Source organism: Zootermopsis nevadensis, unplaced genomic scaffold (assembly GCF_977971745.1).
Source record: "Zootermopsis nevadensis isolate Lab colony 2312 unplaced genomic scaffold, Znev_1.0 Znev_ptg000012l, whole genome shotgun sequence".
Taxonomy (NCBI): Eukaryota; Metazoa; Arthropoda; class Insecta; order Blattodea; family Termopsidae; genus Zootermopsis; species Zootermopsis nevadensis.
In genome coordinates this window covers 8,491,310-8,513,809 of record NW_028259144.1, presented here as the reverse complement: position 1 = coordinate 8,513,809, position 22,500 = coordinate 8,491,310, and the positions used below count along the sequence as shown (strand labels likewise).

The 22,500-nt window shown below is 37.7% G+C and overlaps 2 protein-coding genes across 3 annotated transcripts in view; one reads left to right on the top strand and one right to left on the bottom strand.

The window, feature by feature from the left end:
- Positions 1–22,500, top strand: part of LOC110832951 (uncharacterized) — a 199,139-nt gene that overhangs the window by 24,162 nt on the left and 152,477 nt on the right. The window lies entirely within an intron of this gene.
- Positions 977–21,923, bottom strand: LOC110832928 (ribosomal protein S6 kinase beta-2). 2 transcript variants are annotated; one of them, XM_022070412.2, is made up of 14 exons: positions 21,783–21,923; positions 19,960–20,027; positions 17,313–17,898; positions 16,209–16,347; positions 14,203–14,265; positions 12,425–12,643; positions 10,695–10,810; positions 8,726–8,836; positions 7,088–7,165; positions 5,810–5,910; positions 5,469–5,619; positions 4,516–4,662; positions 3,137–3,209; positions 977–2,197 (listed from the first exon to the last, which is right to left on the bottom strand). In XM_022070412.2, coding segments are annotated over exons 1-14 (1,902 nt in total). In that variant the 5' UTR covers positions 21,831–21,923; the 3' UTR covers positions 977–2,195. The 2 variants fall into 2 exon arrangements, with proteins under 2 accessions (XP_021926104.2, XP_021926095.1); XM_022070403.2 differs by lacking the exons at positions 977–2,197; positions 3,137–3,209 and adding an exon at positions 5,052–5,313 and having other exon boundaries at positions 4,586–4,662.

Sequence of the window (22,500 nt, the reverse complement as noted above, 5' to 3'; positions counted from 1 at the left end):
CTTCGTCGAGTATTTAGAAACATGTTAACGAGATGTGAAACTTGCCTGCAAGCATAAGAAAGTCACTTTGAACATCTTTTGTGATTTAAGGTAAAAACAATTAATGTAATAACATGTATCAGTGACGAGAAATATTTGTAGTTCGCTGTTACTAGCGGCACCGAAACTGATTCGCCTGTGACTCACGGGAAGAACACGCATCAGTCCTGCCGACGTCAACAGTGTACCGGCCGATCACGCAATGCAAGCATGGCCGTTACCGCATAAATTGAAGACCCGGTACTTGCAGGGGCCTTTTAGTGGGTCATGTTTCGTCATGACCAACCAACGAGTTCGAAACGGGAACCTGGCAGAATGTCTGCAACATTTGACGAATCTGCCAACAGGAAGATTGCTTCAGATTCAGAGTGTTGAACTTGGCTACCATCACCATCTTGTGAGTGGACACGTAGTCTGAAGACACTTCTGTGCAACATTTCAGTGAATACTGGCACAGCTCTCAATCCAAATTCCTCCATCTGAATTTATTGTAACAACTACGTCACCGATACATTATACATATTTCACGTAAAACTTCAAGAACTCCGCAAATTCTAAAATGAACCCAACATTAAAAAACAACTGAAGTCCCAGTTAAATCACACGGAACATCTTAGTGGCAGTGTGCTGATTTAAGATTTCTTGACGCGAGTCATAACGCAGCAAACTCTGTATCATTCATTCGTGAGATACATTCCTGTCACAAAATCTGCGAACTTCCATCTTGAGACTTCACATGTATTCATTCATTGGGTAAGACTGATCACACATGAGCTAACTCTCCATTAAGTTACCCAAATTAGCCGTGATAACCAGAATTATTACCTATCTCACCCTAACTATTTGTGAGAAAGTGGCAGGTGTAGGTGGTTAGAGGCTTTTTTGTGGGGGGGAGGGATAGTTATAAATAAGGTTCATAAATCTAAGTACAATGATATTTTGTCCTTGGATTATAATTTAATTAATCATAAAACCACGTGTTACATAATGTGGTGTGCACCATGTCTTGAAAGATGATGTAACTGTGAAGCTGAATGTTTTGGTCATCAGGTAACAATAGCTACTACTTCAAATACAATAGTGTAAAAAAGAGCCTAAAATCCAACAGAATGCTCTGAATTGCTTCAGCGTTGGGCTACTACACTGGGTTGTAACACCGTGTGGACTTACAGATACCAGTGTCTTGGAAGAACATACTGCCTCCATGTTCAACACCTTATAGGCCCATCTCACTTTTAGCCATAACCTTGACTCAGGAATGACCCTAGAGTTTCCCCAATTCAGGAGCATGCACTATGAAGGTTTCTCCCCTACTGGATGCAGGCTTCCACCCTAGGTCTTCCCTCAGCAGGACTGTTCCTACCTTGGCCTTCACCACATTCGGCTTGCCTGACTTTGGGGCTCTGCCCTCTAGGCTTGCCCCACCTAGGTTATATTTTACTCATAGGTTCGGAAATCCCCAGGCTTGCGTCTCGAGTCAGAAGAATCGGGCCAGGGTAACACTGGGACCACCACCCTGAGGATACATCCCACTTATGTCGTCACACATGACATGGGTTGGGATTAAAGCTCTTAGGGTTAAAATTATGATTATGTAAAGCGTGGGGGACATTACATGGATGCTCCTCAGGTGGGATAGTACCATGGCTTGGGACATCTAACCTGAAATGGTAGAAGCCCAGGGATTCGTAAACCTCACAGGAGGAGGTGAAGGGGGAAGGGGTTGGGCTGGCAAAGCTGTTCAGAACAAACCCATCTGCAAGGTCTAGGGAGAAATAGCCCTGCTACGGAAGCTGTAGGGTCATGTTTACTAGTAGCACTTGCATGATGGCTGAAAGTGGGGAAAGGAGACAGACATGGATGGGCCCATGAGGTATTGAAGTTCAAGGCAGTATGTTTCTCCAAAAGTTAGGTATGTACCTACAAGTCCACGTGGTGTTTCAACTCATGGCCGCATTATTCTGACTGACTCCCAGTAAATTGTTCTGTGCTGATTGTGGAGGTCTCTGCCCCTCCATGTCGTGGTATGCGTTGTTCTCATTCTTCCTGTGGGCACCTGGTCTTCCAATAGCAATCCAGCGACCAAGCTAGTCACGACCAGCACATTTCTGTCCTTTGATGCCGTTACATTTATCTGTCACTCATTTGGAGGTGTGTCCTGAAAATAATGAATGTACCTTATTAGCTACTGAGTATCAAGCTTTTAGAATATACCATTTATCTTGTAGGCAGTTGTTTCTCTATTAAAGCTGATGGCTGTGACATAAGTCACATAGTTAGATGCTGGTTTCTTAATACGGAGCCTTGTGTTTGCGCTTGAGTTGGTCCATGCAGAATTTGTGGTGGGCAAAGTGGTACTCAGACAGGTTTCTCTCCGAGTATTTTGATTCTTCACCATTATCATCAACGCTGCTGCATAATTATTCATGTATTATCTGAGGGATAGACAACAGCCCTGTTAGCGGTTGCAGTTCCACACAGACGTAGTCTCATCGCATGTTCTGTTTACCAGTGATAGAAAAGGGAAGCTTAGTTGTTGTGTCAATTTCCTTACTGCCCACTACAACTGCAATGAAAGCGAAGACACCCCATAACAATAATATTTTAACTGTCCATGAAAGATATTCTGTGGCCCCTAATTTTCAAGGAACGAGACTGATCATGTAAAACCTCCTTGATTGATAATTTCAGGAAGGGGAAAGAGATATTTTTTTAAAAGGATCATAATATTTTGTTTCTGTTATTGCAGTCTGTTGCCTATTGTTATCGTTGCAAAATGGAAGACTGTCTCTATGGATCTGTAGTGGCTAAAAGGTCTACTAACGGGCCCCCAGATGAATCATGAGTGTCTGTGGAGCAGGTCTTCAGCGACACTGTCAGGGAAAAACCAAAAACATTATCAGTGCCACTTTGTCCACCAAAAATTCCTCAGTGGCTGTCCTGGGACCATATGGCGTGACCCACCTTCCATTATTGTCGTACAGGACTGTGACACTCAAGTGGAAAAAAAAAGTTTATTAAATAATTAGTTTATCTTGTGTATATTTGAAACACATGACTCCTGATAAGTTGATGCAGCCATAATATAATCACTTACATTTTTGGGGGAATTGCAGTGAAGTTCCGTATGTTTTCTTGGGAATGAGGTCTGGGGCTACATAAAAGCATTCCTGCAATACCAGTTACAAAGACACATGTAAGTAAATTAAGATGTAATGGAATTTATTTGATATGGTGTTTATACGATACAAAACTATATTTTGTTGAAACATGGTGTTTGTAAGGTCTATATATAACTGTCTACAGGAACAGATTCCTTCCTGAGAAACTAATAGTTGCTCAGCTAGTCAAAAATGCTTGCTTTTGTGGAACTTGAATGTTCTTTAAGTTCACAAGTGAGCCATTGGGAACCGTCATGAGCCAGATTAATCTAATTCACACCCTACCAAAAAGAAAGGCAAGCGGTGGACAGTAACTTGTTTTGCCAGCCGAGAAAATTCTTAGGAGTGTTATAAGAAATCAGTAACTCCATTACTTTAATTCAGGTTACTTTAAGGAAATGCCAGGCTAATATTTGGCCACTTCCTTAGTCGTAACATATATCTGTAGAGGTTAGAAACCTTCATTTTGTTTGCAGTTTACCCTGATGACAATTATTTTATCAATAATTAATGTTTATGCCCATAGACCTCCTGGTGAGGTACGTATGTTTAATCTAACTGAATGCACCATATCAGAGTTAGAGTGCCCAAATATTAGCCAAGGATTACCACAGCTTTCAATTCAAATCTTTATTATTAGTGTGCTGTATCAACAGCCAGAAGGCCAATTACAGATACAACATAATAGATGAGCAAACGAACACAGTAATAAATATAGAAGGGTAACAACAAACAGAATATAGGAATACATTAGTACAGAGGATGCTAATACCCAAAGAAAATTACTACTAAATACATTAGTATATTTGTGATAATAATTTAAATAAATTAAGGAAATTAGACTATTGTAGAATGGATTGAAGTGTAACAATTTTCGTTTCGAATATGTCCAAAGTCCCTGCAGACGACAGGTCCATATATTATGAACAGGATCCTTCCATTCTTTTCTCGGACTGGGACCTGTTCATATACGTTCTTGGCAGATGATCCAGAAGTGGTTAGCTATTGCCTTCTTCTGTGTGTGAGTGGAGTAATTGTTGGAATGCCACGGAGAAACCGGGGAAGCCCCCGGAGAAAAACTCCGTGATGCCTAGACCACGGCCTTGCCCAATACAAATTATAAATCTGAGCACCACCGGGAATTGAACCCGAGACCCCAGGCTTACAAGGCTAGTGTTCTGACCACTAGACCACCGTGTTTAATTACTATAACACCTCCAAGACAACGTAAGCCTTCAGCTTCCAATATGTGTTTTAAATAAAGCTTGTTGCTATGCACCACACACAAAACAGTCGATACCGTAGTTTTACTGACCTGAGATAAGCAGTCATCAGCATTTGAATGAGCCTGAAGCTCAATGCCCAAATTCTTGTGAACATATTTTGTGTCTTTTTTAGTGTCAACAGGTGGCAGGTAAGGCATCTTCATCGTTTTCCTCTTCACATCTTTCCAGTCTATATTCTGTGGGATGAAGCATAACATCAGTCATATGGACAGAATGTTAACTGCAGAGTAAACCGTGGTAAGGTAGAAGTGAGAACGCCTCAGTTTAAAAGACTATTCAGTTGTGCAGAAAGAACGAGGATTTTGAAATGCAGTCTTCTGCTTGAATTATTTAACAGCAGTGCTTTTACTGGGAGGTATAATTGAGGACGTCTAATAATGCCTTCAGGGTCTTATGTAAGTTGCAATTGTATGGCATATACTGATGGTCCTTCTGAAATTCTGATCTGACTGTACATTATGCATTGTCTTCCTAAACCTTTTCCTGTGGTCTTACTCTACGTACTGCCAGTGTTAAGCTTACGAGATTCATTAACTTGTTCTCTGGGGATGTAAATCACACTTACCACTTGCTCAAGTTTTGAAAGAATGAAATAATCTAGAAACAATATTTTTTTTCATCGTATATGGTCGAGCTTGACCGTCATGACTCCTTTTGGGGTTTTCTTGCAAAGTTACCACGGTGGTTTCGCCTTGCCTTCCGTGGCCAGTCTTTACCCACCGGACTGGAAGAGGAGATGCGGACAAACTTCCATGCCTAGAGTGGGACTCGAACCCACGGTCGCAGCGGCCAGGCGCACGAGGACCATGGCACAGACCGTGTGGCCACTGCGTCGGCCAGAAACAATATGAAGAATCTCAAATAGTGTAGATGTTTCCTCTGTGGTTGATTTTCTTAGTGCATGGACAAAGTACAGTTTAGAACTGAAAGATGTATATATAACCTATTATTATATGATAAAAGATATTCAAATAGAACTCACATTAAAAAATGGATGCTTCATGATATTCTGCCCACCGTTCTTCTCCGATGTTAACCGTTTTGATGGATTTTTCTCCAAAAGTTTTTTGATAAAATCTGTCCCTCTGTATGAGAAATATGAAGGGAACTCTGGGGGGTCGTGGATAATTTTACTGTAAAGGAAAGGCACGTTATTATATTTGCCATTAAATTTACTTGTTAAACGTGTATTCACTATAAATTTGTATAATGCCTCTCAAAGTTATTTTAATTGGCCTCTTTAATGTCTGAACTGCATAGAGATTTGTGACAGGCCATACAAGAGAGAGGAAAGATGGTCTTTGTGAAATGCTATGCACTTACTGATAGAGTGTTGTCACTATTTCTTTACTTTCAATTGTAAAGGGCCTGTACCCAGCCATCATTTCATAAGCTATGATCCCCATGCTCCACCAGTCCACTTCCTGCAACAATTCAAATTAGAGGCAACACTTGCAATTAGTAATTCTCACTTGTTCACACTCGCACAATTTCAAGAGGATCTTGGGGAAAAAGAAAAATTGTGGTATGAAATGTGTTTTCCGTTTCTTGGCTCCACGTTTATTTGGAATATTCCTATGAATGATAAAATCTCTTTCTTCACTTATTTCAAGTAGAGGTGTATCAAGGACTCTATGTAAATTCTGTCATTGGGCACCACTTCGCCAGAACTTGATGGGAGGATAAGATATGCAGTGACTGCAGTTGCCTTTGAATTCATCCGTCTCGCACTTGTCTTTTAAATTCCATTTTCTGGCAAACATGTATTACAATTATTTATTTTAATCCGTCTGATCACAATATTTAAAATTTCTTATAATTAAGATAATAAAATATCATTCATGTTCCATATCGATTGATCGATTTAAATTTCGGAACATTTATACAACATGTTTCGGTTTTTATAAAACCATCATCAGGTGTAAAATATATCTAAGAACTTAAAACTCAATTATGATTTCTGTAGTACTGACAGTATTGACCCACACCTATTCGAAGACTTCTGGACATATCGGGACACTCACTCCTACATCTTTGGCCGATATGTACATCTAATAACATTTAAGAAAAACAACACCTCGCCCAAAAATGGAAAAACAAACGTAATGAAACATCACCAAAAAAACTACAGAAATCATAATTGAGTTTTAAGTTCTTAGATATATTTTACACCTGATGATGGTTTTATAAAAACCGAAACATGTTGTGTAAATGTTCCGAAATGTAAATCGATCAATCGATATGGAACATGAATGATATTTTATTATCTTAATTATAAGAAATTTTAAATATTGTGATCAGACGGATTAAAATAAATAATTGTTATAATATTCACAATATGACACAATTACACTATCTTATTAAACATGTATTAGTCATCGTGCCAGATGGCAGGCAGGTGTCTGCATAAAATTCAGTTTAAAGTTTCTACCACATATATTGTATACTAACTAGTTTATGAATATGTCATTATGAACTCCATGGAGTTATTAATTGTGGCTCCAAACCATCTGATTATTATAATGCGATGCTTCATTATACTAGTAATACATAAAACAGTGAAATCATTATCTTTATACTGTCAAGGTATAACATACTTACCACACTGTAACCTTTGCGTTGAACCATCTCTGGAGCCATATACTCGCTTGTACCACACAGTGCATGACCACGTCTGTTCTGCAGATATAAACATTTTAAATAATTAAGGCAGGAATTTGAGATAACGCAACTAGAAACTAACTCTCTTGTAAACAGAAGCAAAACTTTGAGCAAGGCTAATACTGAAGTCCACCACTGGACATACACAGTCCTAAGCCAGTTCCATTTATGACCTGACCTCTTAAGATCCGTTTTAATTCTGTATTCTCTCTTTTTCAGAATTTTCAAACTTCGTACTTTCCAAGAGGTTTACCGTCCCATACTCTGAAGTGTTTCTTTTCCCAAAAATATTCCACAGATTTTTTCTCTCCCTACATGTCTGGCCGATTTTAAGTAATCTCCTTAATTTCACTATCCTATATCCTAACATTATGCAGGGAGTTGTATGAACTATGAATTTTCTCATAATATAATTTCTAATATAGTCCTTTGCTGTATCCCTATTTGTTTCCAGTATAACCCTTTATTTTAAATACTTGTTACTGAAATATTTCCCCCACAGATTTATATGTTATATATTTAATAGCTGGCATACTAACTGGGAAGCATAGTCACGACGGACGCCCTATGCACCAAGGAAGTAAAAGCAAGGATAGCCATGGCCAAGGCAGCTTTCGTCAAGAAGAGGATACTTCTCACTAGCAAGTTGGGCTTGGAGATGAAGAAGAAACTAGTGAAGTGTTACGTATGGAGTGTCGCGCTGTATGGAGCAGAGACTTGGACACTCAGGAAGAAGGAACAGAAATACCTGGAGAGTTTTGAAATGTGGTGTTGGAGAAGAATAGAGAAGATCAGGTGGACGGATCGAGTGATCAACGAAGAAGTATTGAGGAGAGTCAACGAGCAAAGAAACATTCTGCAGGCGATTACACGAAGGAAAGCTAACTGGCTGGGACATATTATGAGAAGGAATGGATTAATGAGTGATATCACCGAAGGCCAGGTTGAAGGAAAGAGAGGACTAGGAAGAAGACTGATACAGCTAACCGACGACCTTAAACAAGGAAAGAAGATGACGTTCCAGGAATTAAAGCGAGAAGCCGAGAATAGGGACAAGTGGAGAGCTCTTTTTGGGCAGAGCAATGGACCTGTCGTATGACAGAACACTTAATAATAATAATACTAACTAGTATGGTAATGGTCTCGTAATTGAATAAGCAACTATTTTTGAGACACAAGACAATTAGATTTTGTTGGCCGGGACAGGGGCCGGTGGAGAGCTTTGGTTAATTTGGTGATGAACCTTTGGGTTCCCTAAGCCACCCAGTTATGAAACCCCTAAAAAGCTATAAAGTATTAATAGTTCTACACTTTTGAGTTTACCCTGTTAAATTCAAAGAACTTGTGACATGCTTTACATTTACTTTCCCTTATTTTGGTACAGGAGAAACGGCCTAAACATGTACGGTCCAATTTCAGGCACATGAAACCTCTCTACTTTTTAAGGTGCTCGTACCTGGATTTCACTCAATTATAGAGTACTGCCTGACAGATGGCAGTCTACATAACTCATATATTTACAGTTTATATGTGTCTATAAGTAAACTCAACAGCATTGAAGGCGGATATTAAATTTACCTTTGAATCAGGAGGAAATTCTTTGCATAGTCCGTAGTCTGTGACTGCTATATGACCGCGAGAGTCAATCACTATATTTGCTGGTTTGAGGTCCCTGTGGATTACACCAATCTGAAAGAAATAAATTAATAAACTCCTTACACATTTGGGATAAAAGATGGAACATATCGATTAAATTAAATATCACGGGGCCAAATTCATTTTACCTTGTTACTTATGTGCACAGGGCTGGGCAAACCTTCAGCCCCCCCCCCCCGCACACACACATTTAATTGACTTGTGAAGTGAATATTGTGCATTAGTTTGAATAAAGATTCTGTATACATAATTTCTAATTGTATTTACATGACAGAAGAGAATAATGTGATACTAAATATTAATACATTGTCATTGTTCTAAAAACTAAACAGAATTGAAAGCAAACCCATTATCACAGGTGCAATTTGTGATGACTAAATTACAAACGGTGTCTATTCATGAGGCAATCTGTCCGAAAAAGTAAGGACTGGTATAGTCGGCGCAGTAGTTTTTGGCTAGTGGAGAAGCTTCCGGAGCTGGCCTAGTCTGTGTACCTGAGGTGGCAACGTCAGTGTATCTCTTTCGTTTGGGCGTTCAGTCCGATAAGCTCCTCGGTGCAGTCAGCATTATACCATCGCACAAGTGAATCGCTCCTAGCCTTCCGCTTGAAAATTCCACCGGCCAAAAACTATTGCGCCGACTCTAACACTGTTTGTCACTACACATATCAACTGTTTGATACCAAGTATTGTCAGCAGCATATTACAAGATAGGGAATGTGAACACATTTATTCTTTCCTTAATAAATTGTTACCCTACTTCTCTTTTTTTTTATTCATTCAGTTTTTTGCCATACTAGGCGACAGCCTTGTTTTCCTTCTGATTAATCCAGCAGTGCATTTATGTAGAGATATATATTATAAGATAAAATTTGTGTTTGTGTGTATGTTCCATTATAGCTCAAGAATGGTCATACCAATTTGCACTAAACTTAATATGCTTATTCTCTGAAATATGGAAGAGATTTTAAGATGGTCATAACTTCAGAAAAAATGTCCTGGTTTTGAAACCTGATAACGGTTATTTCTATAACCTGGAAACTAAGCACAATATAGAATGTCGCTGAGACTAAAGTTGTTTGTTTCGGTAAGGAGATTACAGGAACTAAGGTTACAGACACGAAAACTGTTATGGGGTTTGAGTCTCGGCAAAGATGTTGGATTTAGAGATAATAAAAATGATATATTTCTATGATTTTCAGTGATATGTATTTGTCAAATTCCTCACAGTAATATAATGAGCACTCCGCTAATAATTAATATTATATGAGTACTGGCCTGTTGAAGGGAAGGCATAAGTGTTTTAAATAGACCACTAGATTCCTACTGTAAACACTCATAAATAAATAATATGAAGAAAATTCTCTGAATGGTTCATAGGAGTGAAGAAACATGACGGTATTTGTAAAAACAGTTGTATTGGAACCATGCGTTGTGCCAGGTCCTTGGTTTACATATTCCATTCTGAGAGGAAATGCAAACAAATAGATTTCCCATAGCAGCTAGCATGTTTTGGAATTTTGTTAAATTCTAAATGCTTATGTTAAATGTGAATATTGTACAATTTCTGTGGCAACAAAGTACTGTACAGAGGAAATAGTTGTTGACTAAATAAAAATGACAGTACTAATCAGAGACTATACTAATTAAACCTAAAAAAATATTTGTAAAAATAAGCTGAAATTCTGGGATAGATGCAATTAATTATCTTTTGTTATTATTTTAGACTTTTTGCACACAAATTAAATATGATCTGGTATGTAGTGAAAAAATTAAATATTTAATGAAATTGAAAAATTCTGTAGCCACACAATGAATTAAATACTTTTAGGTTTTACACTACATTATTATACAATTTATTGGAGATTATTAGAGTGAGAAAGTACACCTACCCGATGCAGATGCTGTACAGCCATGACTATCTCGGCTATATACAATCTAGTTGCGTTCTCTGTAAGCTTTGCCCTTTTCCTTAATAGAGTCCACATATCACCACCAGGATAATAGTCTGAAACGATAATAATGCAATCTTGTTATTGTAATAACGTTTACGGCTACTGGAGATCACGGAATACTAATGAGATTTTTATCGAATTCGATAAACGTGTTGCTGGACGGTGATGTTCTGCAGATGACTGAAAACTGAAAAATAGTTTAAGAAGTAGCAATGGATTCTTCTGCCAGTTGAGGATGAACTGAAATCTGTACACAGAGTCACGCTGAACATCTATTTCCAAACAGTATCTGTAGCCCAAGTTGGACTCTGCACGTGATGTTTGAAAGATGGGGAAAATATTACCCCCACCCTTCCTGCTGTGGTGCATTTGGTGGTGATTGTATGCACTACGTGTTCTAAAAACATTTAAATGACAACAAAATTTATGTTTAGTTATACACACTTAGCCTAAAGGGAAGAGAATGCTGGGGAGATCTAGACATAGATGGGAGGATAATATCAAGTGGGATCTACGGGAGATAGGAGTTGAAGGAGACTGGATTTTGTTGGTCCAAAACAGGGACCGGTGGTGGGCTTTGGTTAATTCGGTGATGAACCTTCGGTTTCGGTAAGCCATCTAGTTAGTTCGTTACATACACTTATGGGCTTACTGTATACACTTATCAGTACTATATGAACGTGACTCCTTATTTACACAGTAAAACAATGTATTTATACCACAGCACACAATGTGTTTGTCAAAATGATTCAAAACAATGTCAATTGAATGTGAATTACAGCACATTATGATAAATCATTTGTTACAAACTTTTCAAAATTTTGTTTTATCTAAACTTAGAGATAGCTCGTTAGCAGTTAACCATTTACTTGCATGAGAGAACTGAATTTGTCAATGTACAGGAATCATCAGTGGAGATTATGGGTTCAGATAAGGTTTTATTGCTGACGAAAGGTAATTTAGGCCTATGTTATGAAAAATCAGTGGTTTTTAGTCAGGCAAATACTTGTATACATTCGAAGATGCAGGTGTACCCCTTGACACTTCTAAATATACAAAAACAGTTATGCCCCAAAGGGTATATTACTAAAAGCTTATGTATCAAATCTAAAATTTCTTGACGATGGTGAAGAGTCAATTGAATAAAAATTTCTTTGGATATTATCCATCGTCTAGTAAATATAAAACGTAAAACGACGTTTCGGAGATGGGACTCTATCTCCGTCTTCAGGTTCCTACACAGTTGGGCCCACTAGATAGATCTAATCCCTATCTCCGGACAAAGTAAAAAGTAAAAGTCCCGGAATAAAAAGGCATTACCACACCGTCCATAGATAGAGTCCCATCTCCGAAACGTCGTTTTACGTTTTATATTTACTAGACGATGGATAATATCCAAGAAAATTTTTATTCAATTAAAAGCTTATGATTAACCATAACAGTTAACAGCTGTAGTTGGTCCTATACCTCACCTAAAGGACTCATACAAAAAATTCCTATTTATAACCTGCACCTATTTAAAATTATGAGAGTTCTATGTGTGTGCTCTGTTTTGGCAAGTCCTTTCCTGCTCCACCGACCAACCATCCCAACCATCCCAACCATATTGTTTATTTCACCTCTCAAACACAGTGGAATCAAGAATAGCTTTTTTTCAATGTACTTACCCAGTGCGAGGCACAATTTTGTTTCTGTCTTGAACGCATAATAGAGTCCCACCAGAAACGGAACATTAGAAACTCTTTCATGTATATTACATTCTATTCTATATTGTTCAGGGTCAATTTTTTTAGACATAGTCTTCCCGATGTTCATTATCTTCATGGCATACAATGCGCCTTTGTCGACACCACCAGTCTTCCGAACTAGGTAAACTTTTCCAAATGCTGTAACAGTCAATAATTAATTAATTAGTGTTCTGTCTGTATGAACGGGATCCTTCCATCCTCTTCAGGTTGAAAGAGACCTGTTTCATATAATTTCTTGGCAGATGATCCAGAAGAGGTTTGCCATTGCATTCTTCTGTGTGTGAATGGAGTAATTGTTGAGATGCCACGGAGAAACCGGGGAAACCCCCGGAGGAGAACTCCGTGATGCCTAGACCACGGCCTTGCCCAACACAAGTTATAAATCTGAGCACCACAGGGAATTGAACCCGGGACCCCAGGCTTACAAGGTTAGCGTTCTGACCGCTAGACGACCGTGGCGGTAGTGCTGTAATAGTACATAGTTATTATTCAAGTTGCCATTTGCTCAACAACAGTCAGCTGTATTTGTGGAATCAAGAATAAAAGGAAAGTTTTGAATACACGTTCTTTTTTGGTCTACCATTCAAGCACTAAAAGCACTAGCCACCAGTGTCGTAGCTGTGGAACTTGATGATAAAAGGACATAATTTCAAGTGGCTACTATGAATGGCCCTACAGTGACAAAGATAAAATTCCATTTAACTCTGTTCTTGTCATAAGTCTTACTGCTATAATACACGTGTTGAATCTTCTTTGGAGTATCTTTCTTTGAGTCACACAAACTCTGAACTGTTTAATTAGCAACCCTGTTCACACACAATTTAAAAATTAATTTTTGCTGTTTGATGTAGTTTAGACATTAACAATTCAGCTAATTCTAATCATCTTCAACCACTGATTATGAATTCTAAAATAAAAAAAAATCTGGTAATTCTGATGCATGATTTCGGTCAAACATTATTAATCAAGATTTGGCTCTGAGTTTAAAAAGTTTATGATTAGTTAGCAACTGTTCACAGTTATTTTAATCAGGCCTGTGGAGTCGGAGTAGAAGCAATTTTAGGTTGAGTTGGAGTCAGAAAAATTGTACTGACTCCGACCTCGATATAAACTCTAAAGAAAATACTATTTTAACACTTTCGCTGCCGTGTGAGCCGCCGGTGGCCTCACACTTAGGTAGATTGAATGACGCGTTGAACTACATGGTGTGGGAACAGTGGTTTGTAACTTTGGCTCCGGTACCTTAAGAATACAAACTTCCCACAAATCAACAAATTTTACAAAAACCATTAGACTTATATTTAAATATAGGTTATAAATCTAAAAAGTAGCTCGATGATTCACGTGGTGATGAAATCTCTTATGGTACCATTTAAAATTTTAGTAGCTTTATTAATACATATTGAGATTTAATGAAGGGGTCGGAGGTTTTAGTACCGACTCCACAGCCCTGATTTTAATACAGAATCAGTTACAACTGTTTAAAATCTTTTATATTTATGCAGATATGTTTATATAAATCAAACTCCTGCAAGTGTTATTAAACTGCAACTAAGATGTATTTTTCTTTCATCCAGAGCAGCTGTTATTACTATTTGCCTATTGACCTACACACGCTCATAAAATCAGGGGTTTGTTTTATAAAAAAGAGAAATGCACAGCTTATTTGCGAAGTATTAGCAGAATGTTGTACTTACTGCCTTTTCCTACTCGTTCGATTGTCTCAAAATCTTTCAGTCTGGGAAAGTTTAAACTTTCGGCTGTAACAAAGTATCATAATTACAGAAAAATGTAAGTAGCCTACCCTTATTTCACATGCATAATTAAAGTAACTTATACAGTAAACCAAGTAATTCATCCACTGAATGGACTGTCCATTATAATTAGGGAGGAACACCAGTCTCTCTATCGATCTAAGTTACTGTATATGCAACTTTTTTTATGAAATATTCAAAATTATTACGATATTTTGTATTTCTGTCTGTTATTTGAAAAATATATACTGAAACATACAAACGGTTGTGTTTCGTGGATGTGAAACTTAGTTTCTCACAGAAAAAGAAAAATACAGATTAAGGTGTTTGAGAATGGTGTGAAGGGGACTATTTGGATCTGAGATGGATGAAGTGGTCAGAACTGGAGAAAATTGCATAATGAGTAGCTTCAAAGTTTCAACTCTTTAAATGTAATTATTAGGATTATAAAATCAAGTAGCATGAGAAGAATGGGCGAATATAGCACATATTGGAAGAAGATAAATGCATATACAGTTATGGTTTGGAAATTCTTAAGGAAACTGGGAAGGTATATAGGTAGACAGGAATATAATATTAAACAGACCTTAAGGAACTAAGTTTGGAGCACGAGGACTAATCTCAGACTCCTGTAAATACGGCAATGAACATTCGGTTTTCATAACGGTAGTAATTTTTTTCACTAATTTCCTGAGAAGGGCTGTAAATTGAAGTTGTCAACATAAAAACCCATTACAGTGTTCAGGATATTGCTTTGCAGGTAAGTGTGCAAAAGCTATGAAATATCAAATAATCATGAACATTTCCAAGACTTTTAGATATTAAAAAGCACTAAATTTAAGACAAATTAGCCTTAATTGTTAACATGTAGTTTCAAAGGTATCTTAACAAAATACAGAAAACAATTAATATATAAAATATGAAATTACTACAAATTGCTTGAATTACAGGCTCGCAACATATTTCCCTGAAACCCATCTTAATGTTATAACCTCACGTCACCTTTGTCCTTCCCATTTCACAAATATTCTATATGCATTTCTTGCTTCTCCATACTATTTATGTGACCAGCCCATTATAATCTCCTAGTTTTGATTATTCAAAAAATACTAAGATACTTTCATAACCAGAGAAATTTTATATTTTACATATAATAATCCTAAACCGTCTTCTTTATATGTACTTCTCAGGAATGAATATTTTCCCCAGCAAAAAAATTAAAATTTATGGTCATTCTTCTGATAATAGAGTAATGAATTATAAATAAAAATAACAGGTATGAAAATATTAATTATGCACATTTTGTTGATACCGTGTCAAACGTCAACGTTCCGTGTGATAAGTAATAAATGGCAACCATGACTAAACATTACATCATCGATGCTACATAATCTGACACATAATAATAATCCGTGGCGTAACAGCTCCAGAGAGCCAAAGCCGACTAGCTTGGCTGCTGGCCTCACGTTCACATGCCTAAGCAGAGGTGAACGATCATCCAACCAGATATAGGGTGACGTGTGGTCAGCACGACGAACCCCCAGTCATTGCTAGCTTTCCTGACAGGATTACGCTACCCATTGTAGCTCCCCAATTTCCTCACGATGTTGGGTTGGCACCGGTCCCATACACCGGTCGAAAGCTCATGAGAAATTTCTTTCCCCGAGACTCGAACCAGCGCGCATTCCGTATCGCCGGTCCGAAGCATGACGCCTCAGACCGCGCGGCTATACGGCGTAGACCTGAGATGCTAACACAGATTTATAGAGCCATTTAGCTCATGATCTGCAGCACTAGCACCACTTCTGGTGGTGCCAGGAGTAAAATGTTCCAGTATCAAACATCTTACTGCTTGTCATTCATCAGCCAATTCACGCCATAGCAATTTAATTAATATATTGTTTCTTGATAGCAAGAAATACAAATCGATAACAGATTCTGTCATGTACCTGGTTCGGATTTAAGTAATTTGGAATCTTCACCATTTTTTAATGGGTTTTTATCTGTTTGATGCTTGGTCAGTGCCTGGGTTTTCCTGACAGGACTAACGATGTTCTGGAAATCTTTTTTGTTAGGCTTAGCAGGATCCTGGAAAGGATGAAGATGACAGGCATTATGCACTGACATGTTTCATGTCTGGTTATCGCACTGAGAAAGTTATAGAAATCTAATAGTGAACTTTCAGTTGTTTAACAGTTGCGGACAGCAGATAAATAGGGTGACCGCCATCTTGGAGTCCTTGTGTATCCAAGGACCCACTAGAGAAGTCCTTAATACAAAATTTGAGATTATCACGGTGATGATGATGATTATCCACCTAGGTTCTGGTGACATGCGGAAAGGCTGGTAGATGGAAACGTTTCAGGGAAGTATACCATCTCCATATCCACGGCTTCTTCAAAACATTAACATAAGCAACCCACATGGCACCAGAAACCAGAATATCATCATCCCCAATACAAGTGCATATGAAATGTTCAATACCAAATTCCACGAACCAGAGCATTCCATCAGAAGCGAATTAATAGCTCAGCTGAAATTCATCAACTTCATTCGCCGTAAAAGCTTCACTTTATACATCAGAAACCTTTACGAGGATTAGCTCAGCTGTTGTAAAATCCAAAACATTCACTACCGTTTTGTGTCCTCTCTCAAGACGCCTTTGAGGTTCTAATGGTGATAAATATGAAGATGGCAGCTTTCTGGGCTATTGTGCTGTGTAATTTGGTAAAAGTATAGGGACATTTTGGTGGTGACCGCTGCCTCCATCATCACCGAGGCACCTCTCAAACGTCGGTAAATTCTATCAGACTCCACAGCACAGCAACCCACAAAGCAGCCAGCCAACTTCCGTTGAAGTTCCGTTTAAACCTCCTCAGACTATCGCAACAGGATGAAAATGAAGATTTCTGTCTTCTGGGTTGTTGCGCTCTGTAGTCTCATAGATGTTTACTAATGTTTCGGTGGCAGTATGACCTCCGTCATCAGGGCGATGAATGTGCCAATTGGGCGGAGGGGGCTAGGTTTATAGAAACTGGAAATAAATGACTTACCTGCTTGTCCTTGATTTCACTGCTTTCTGAGACACTTCGATGTTCATCTGCTTTGTTAATTCTCATAACTGTGATGTTTTTCTTCTGAACAAAGTTATTAGGCTGATTAATTTCATGCTTCAGATCTTTTTTTCTTACTTCTCTGTGTTGCTGTTCTGCCAACTGTGCCATTTTAAGAAGCTGTGTCGCATTGCCAGATGATATTTTGGCTACAGTGTCATTCAAACCTTCTGCAATTTTTGTAATTTTTTTGTACTGCTGCAACATTTCTGTCATTGTATTTTGTAGCTTTACATTTTCAGATGAGATCTTTACAAAAAATTCATTCAGTCCTTTCATAGTGTCATTAATTTTTCTCATCTCGAAATCTGCGGTGACTTTATCAATGTCATCTAGCTTCTTCCGAACAACTGTCACATCATCTGATGTATTCATATGTAAAACTATAATCGGACATGGAGCGCACTCTTGCGCGTGTATTAGTTCCTCAATCTGCTGTTCTCTGTTTTGAAAACGTGACGCTGAGAGATGTTCCTTGCCTGTCTCTTTTGACAATAATGTCTGAATTGGGTTTCTCTTCATGACTCTGCAATCAAACATTATCCCATTACTTTTCAATATCATTATAGTAACAGTGCTCTTCGAAATTTCACACAAAATTCAAAGCATACTTAATGTAAATTTCTATATATGCTTTTATTTACATTACTAAATATCTTGCTTTCTGGCAGATTACTTTGTTATTACATTATTACTTTCCGCTAGAATACGCCATCAGGAAAGTCCAAGATAGGCAGGAGGGTTTTCAATTGAATGGGACACATCGGCTGTTGGCATATGCTGATGATTTTAATTTATTGGGGGACGATGTGAATACAATAAAGAGGAACGCAGAAGTTTTACTAGAGGCTAGTAGACAGGTGGGGCTAGAAGTAAATTCAGAAAAAACTAAGTACATGTTAGTATCTCGTCATCAGAAGACAGGCAGGCAAAATTATCTTAGGGTGGCTAATAAGTCCTTTGAAAGTGTTACAAAGTTGAAATATTTGGGAACAACAATAACAAATCAAAATGATACTCATGAGGAAGTTAGGAGAAGACTAAATTATGGAAATGTTGTCTTCCCGTCTGATTTATACGAACCTGAAGATTCAAGAAAAATTGACAGTTGAACCATGGTTCCGGAGAATTTGACGTAAATACGTCTATACGGAAAGAAAGTTTATATATTGGCTTTATTCTAAATATTTAATCTATACATGAAGATTTCCGTCTTCTGGGTTGTTGCGCTGTGTAGTCTGGTCGATGTTAACCAACGTTTCAGAGGTCATACTGCCTCCGTCATCAGGGCGGAGGCAGTATGACCTCTGAAACGTTGGTTAACATCGACCAGACTACACAGAGCAACAACCCAGAAGACGGAAATCTTCATACTCACCGCTGTGAGAACCTCAAGTCTTACATAATTTATACATGCTTTACAATTAAGTAAAGTTTGATTAAGAATTTGCTTATTTAACTTGAATTAGTTACGCTTAAGATGGGTCTTGTGTAGCTGAATGTAATGTAAAGTAATGTAATGTAATGAAATGTTTTATACGTAACAACAATGACGAGTAAACAGATGACGTTTCCTAGGTAACAACAATGCCGAGTAATGTAATGTAACGTTTCCTACGTAACAACAATGCCGAGTAAACACGACGTTTCCTAGGTAACCAGGTTACACATTTTCGTTCCCCTTTTTTGCCGAATGACCCTTCCTTATAGACGTATTTATGTTATGTTATTTTTTTTAGTCGTCTCTGGTCAATACGTGACCGTCATGACCTCTTTCGGGGCGCTCATGCGAAAGTACCACGGTGGGTTCGCATTTCCTTCCGTGGTCATTCTTTACCTACCAGACTGGAAGAGGAGACACAGACAAACATTCATGCCTTGAGTGGGACTCGAACCCACGGTCGCAGCGGCCAGGTGCACGAGGTCCATGCCTCAGACCACGTGGCTACTGCGGCTGGCAATTATGTTATAAAGTGAATTAATGAACGTAACAGAAATTAATTACTTTTCGTTAGGAGAACAGCATAGAATATTATTCTAATGTTTCATTTGATCGTTTGCTGTTGTGCAGTACTTAAAATTATGCCATCAATTTTTTATTACCATCTTGAGCACTACTTGGATTCTCACATATGAGGAGTTGAAAACATTGATCGAATGTGTAATTACTGATCTTATACAGTTATGATTTCATCTGTTGCTAGTTTTATGGGATGAAGCGGAAGGTCACAGTGGCTAAATTAACTACACCATCTAAGCACACACCTCAGGGAAAATTAAAAACTTTAGTCAATACACAAACCAGATAGTTTCCGAAGGCATCTATTATTTGCCACATTAGCCCAAAAGTAACTGTTTTTTGCAGGAATATGTGGTTCCAGAACCTAATTTTAATGTAACAAACTTAAATGGTGAAGTTACACATTTACCATGCTCCCACCGATGCAAGGTACTTAAGTAGCTTATCATAAAGATTTAACTAGTTTCATCAAACATCAGTATTTGTGAGCCAATAGCTTAAGCAGTTGATGCACATCATATATATATAACTTTGAATGTGGTATCAGGATCAGCGCAGTTTACATACCTGATATTCATATTCCTTTCATTTTCGTCTTGGACTTGCTGATTTTTTTTGTCAGATTTTGCATGATTCTAGAAAAGAAAGATGTAACTGGCTCATTAGACACTGACAAATCAAATCTAAAACTTCTTGACGATGGTGAAGAATCAATTGAATAAAAATTTACTTGGATATTATCCATCGTCTAGTAAATATAAAACGTAAAACGACGTTTCGGAGATGGGACTCCGAAACGCCGTTTTACGTTTTATATTTACTAGACGATGGATAATATCCAAGTAAATTTTTATTCAATTGACTGACAAATCACATGTTCAGTCAACTCAGTCAAATTTACAAAACTGTCATGAAGCATTCTACAGTCCGTAACATTAGAAAAATAACAGTTATACTAAACGTTTTCTCACATTCTGACTCATTACAGCGAACCAAAGACTGGTTTGTCATGTGCTACCACAAGACGAGTTACAGTTATATAAAGAGTTAGTCAATGTTTTGTTGTTGTTGTTTCTTGGCTCTACAATCCGGTTGTGGGTTTTCGCCACCTCCTTTTCGGACGTTTCTTGATTTTGAAGTGTGCATTTATAAGTAGTGAGTGACCAGCCCACTGACTCTGCACAATTTCTACTCAATCCTGATTTGACTGTCAGAGAAATGGCTGCTGAATTTTGCTTACGAATGTAGCAGGCCTTTCACATCTAAGTTCTTACACTTGAAGAAGATGTATTTACATAGAAGCATGTTTAATTAAAGAGTGCATTTTTTGTTTATTACCACAAAGTAACAATAACTTAAATTGGAAAATACATATTTAATACATTATTCCTAAAGTAAGCTCATCATACTTTGCTGAGGACTGTCACACCACTCATGAGAACAGAAACTTTAAAATTCACCTACTCTGTTTACTTCCATTTGATCATGTTGTATGGAATTATTTTAAGTAGAAACTCAACAGACAGCAAAAAAGTATTTTACAGCCAAAAGAACATCATTAAAATAATGACAGTCAATTAAAGGAAATTCACTGCATAACTAACTTCAATAAATATCAAGAAAGTGTTTAATGTAAGACTTGAGGTTCTCACAGCGGTGAATATGAAGATTTCTGTCTTCTGGGTTATTGCGCTGTGTAGTCTGGTCGATGTTAACCAACGTTTCAGAGGTCATACTGCCTCCGTCATCAGGGCGATGAATATTCATCGCCCTGATGACGGAGGCAGTATGACCTCTGAAACGTTGGTTAACATCGACCAGACTACACAGCGCAATAACCCAGAAGACAGAAATCTTCAAAGTGTTTAATATTTTGGAATTATAATATTCAATAAACTTTTCCCCTCACCACTCACAAAGTCTGAATCACAACATAAAGAATTTTTAGCGAGCACTATGAGTATCTCTCACCTCACTCCTGTTCCACAGAAGAATTTACTTCAACCAAACATTTCAAATTGTTTAAACACACATAAACAATACTTAACTGTCCAAACTAAGTAATTTATATTTGTATTATATACAAGTACTGCGAAGATGCCTGTCTGGATTGTAGCGCCATATATTCTGTTAGAAATTAACCACCGTTTCACAGGTCTTTGCCGCCTCCATCATCAGGGCAATGAGGTGGAGGTAGCAAGGACCTTCCAAACCAGAGTACACGGCGCTATAACGCAGAAGACGGCTATTTCTTACTCACCGCCATGAAAACCGCAACCCCTACTTAATAAGCATCTTATTTGTGCTGTGACATATTCTACATCTTTGGTTTCGGTTTATGACGGATATATAGAACGTAAATAACTACTATTATATTCTATTGTACTTACTTGACTCAGGAAAGATCGTGCATACCAATCTGTTACTGAAAACCACATGAATAAAATTTGTTAAATGATGGCTTCTTTTCTTCTTAATACAGTAAAAATGCATAAGACTTTCTGTAGCAACCCTGTTTCGTTGTCAGTGTAACAAAACCAACAAACAAAATTGTAACTATGGAAACAAACTCCATATTTACAAAAGTTAGAAAGATCAACAATGAATTCTATCGTAGCGACCTCTACACAATTTTCTGTATGCAACCTCACGGAAGGTATTTAGCTATGTTAGTGGAAAAAGGAGCTATGAGACGTAAAGAATCTTCGTAAGATGTGTTTTAAAAACGAAGGGAGAAATAGCCTCTGACATCTTCCAATAATACCATTCATCTTTTGTTGACTTTGTCGATAATATATTTCAGGGGTTCTGAAACGGTGGGTCTCGAAGACATTTTGATGGGTTGCATTGAGAAATTAAAACAATTTTTTTATATTATTGTTAATTTAGTTAAGTAAAAGTTACAATTTTCTGTTTCTAAATCTTACAGTCATAGTGTTTTATTCGATCTTTTATAATCTACGTCATAGTGGATTTTGAATAATCGATCGTATCCGCGGAAAGGTTACAAGCCTTTTGCAGACTTCTGGTTTTATCCATTGCGGCCATGTTGGATAAACAAGCCTTGCCCTTTTAAACTGCGTCCAACTTTCTCCAGCCTTGTCAGGG

Coding starts and splice junctions, on each gene's coding strand:
- LOC110832928 (XM_022070403.2), bottom strand. CDS start 21,830: ATGTGGTTTTCAGTAACAGATTGGTATGCACGATCTTTCCTGAGTCAA. Junction 5,911..7,087: donor AACGCAAAGGTTACAGTGTG/GTAAGTATGTTA, acceptor GAATTGTTGCAG/GAAGTGGACTGGTGGAGCAT. Junction 5,314..5,468: donor TGAAGCATCCATTTTTTAAT/GTGAGTTCTATT, acceptor TGGCCGACGCAG/TGGCCACACGGTCTGTGCCA.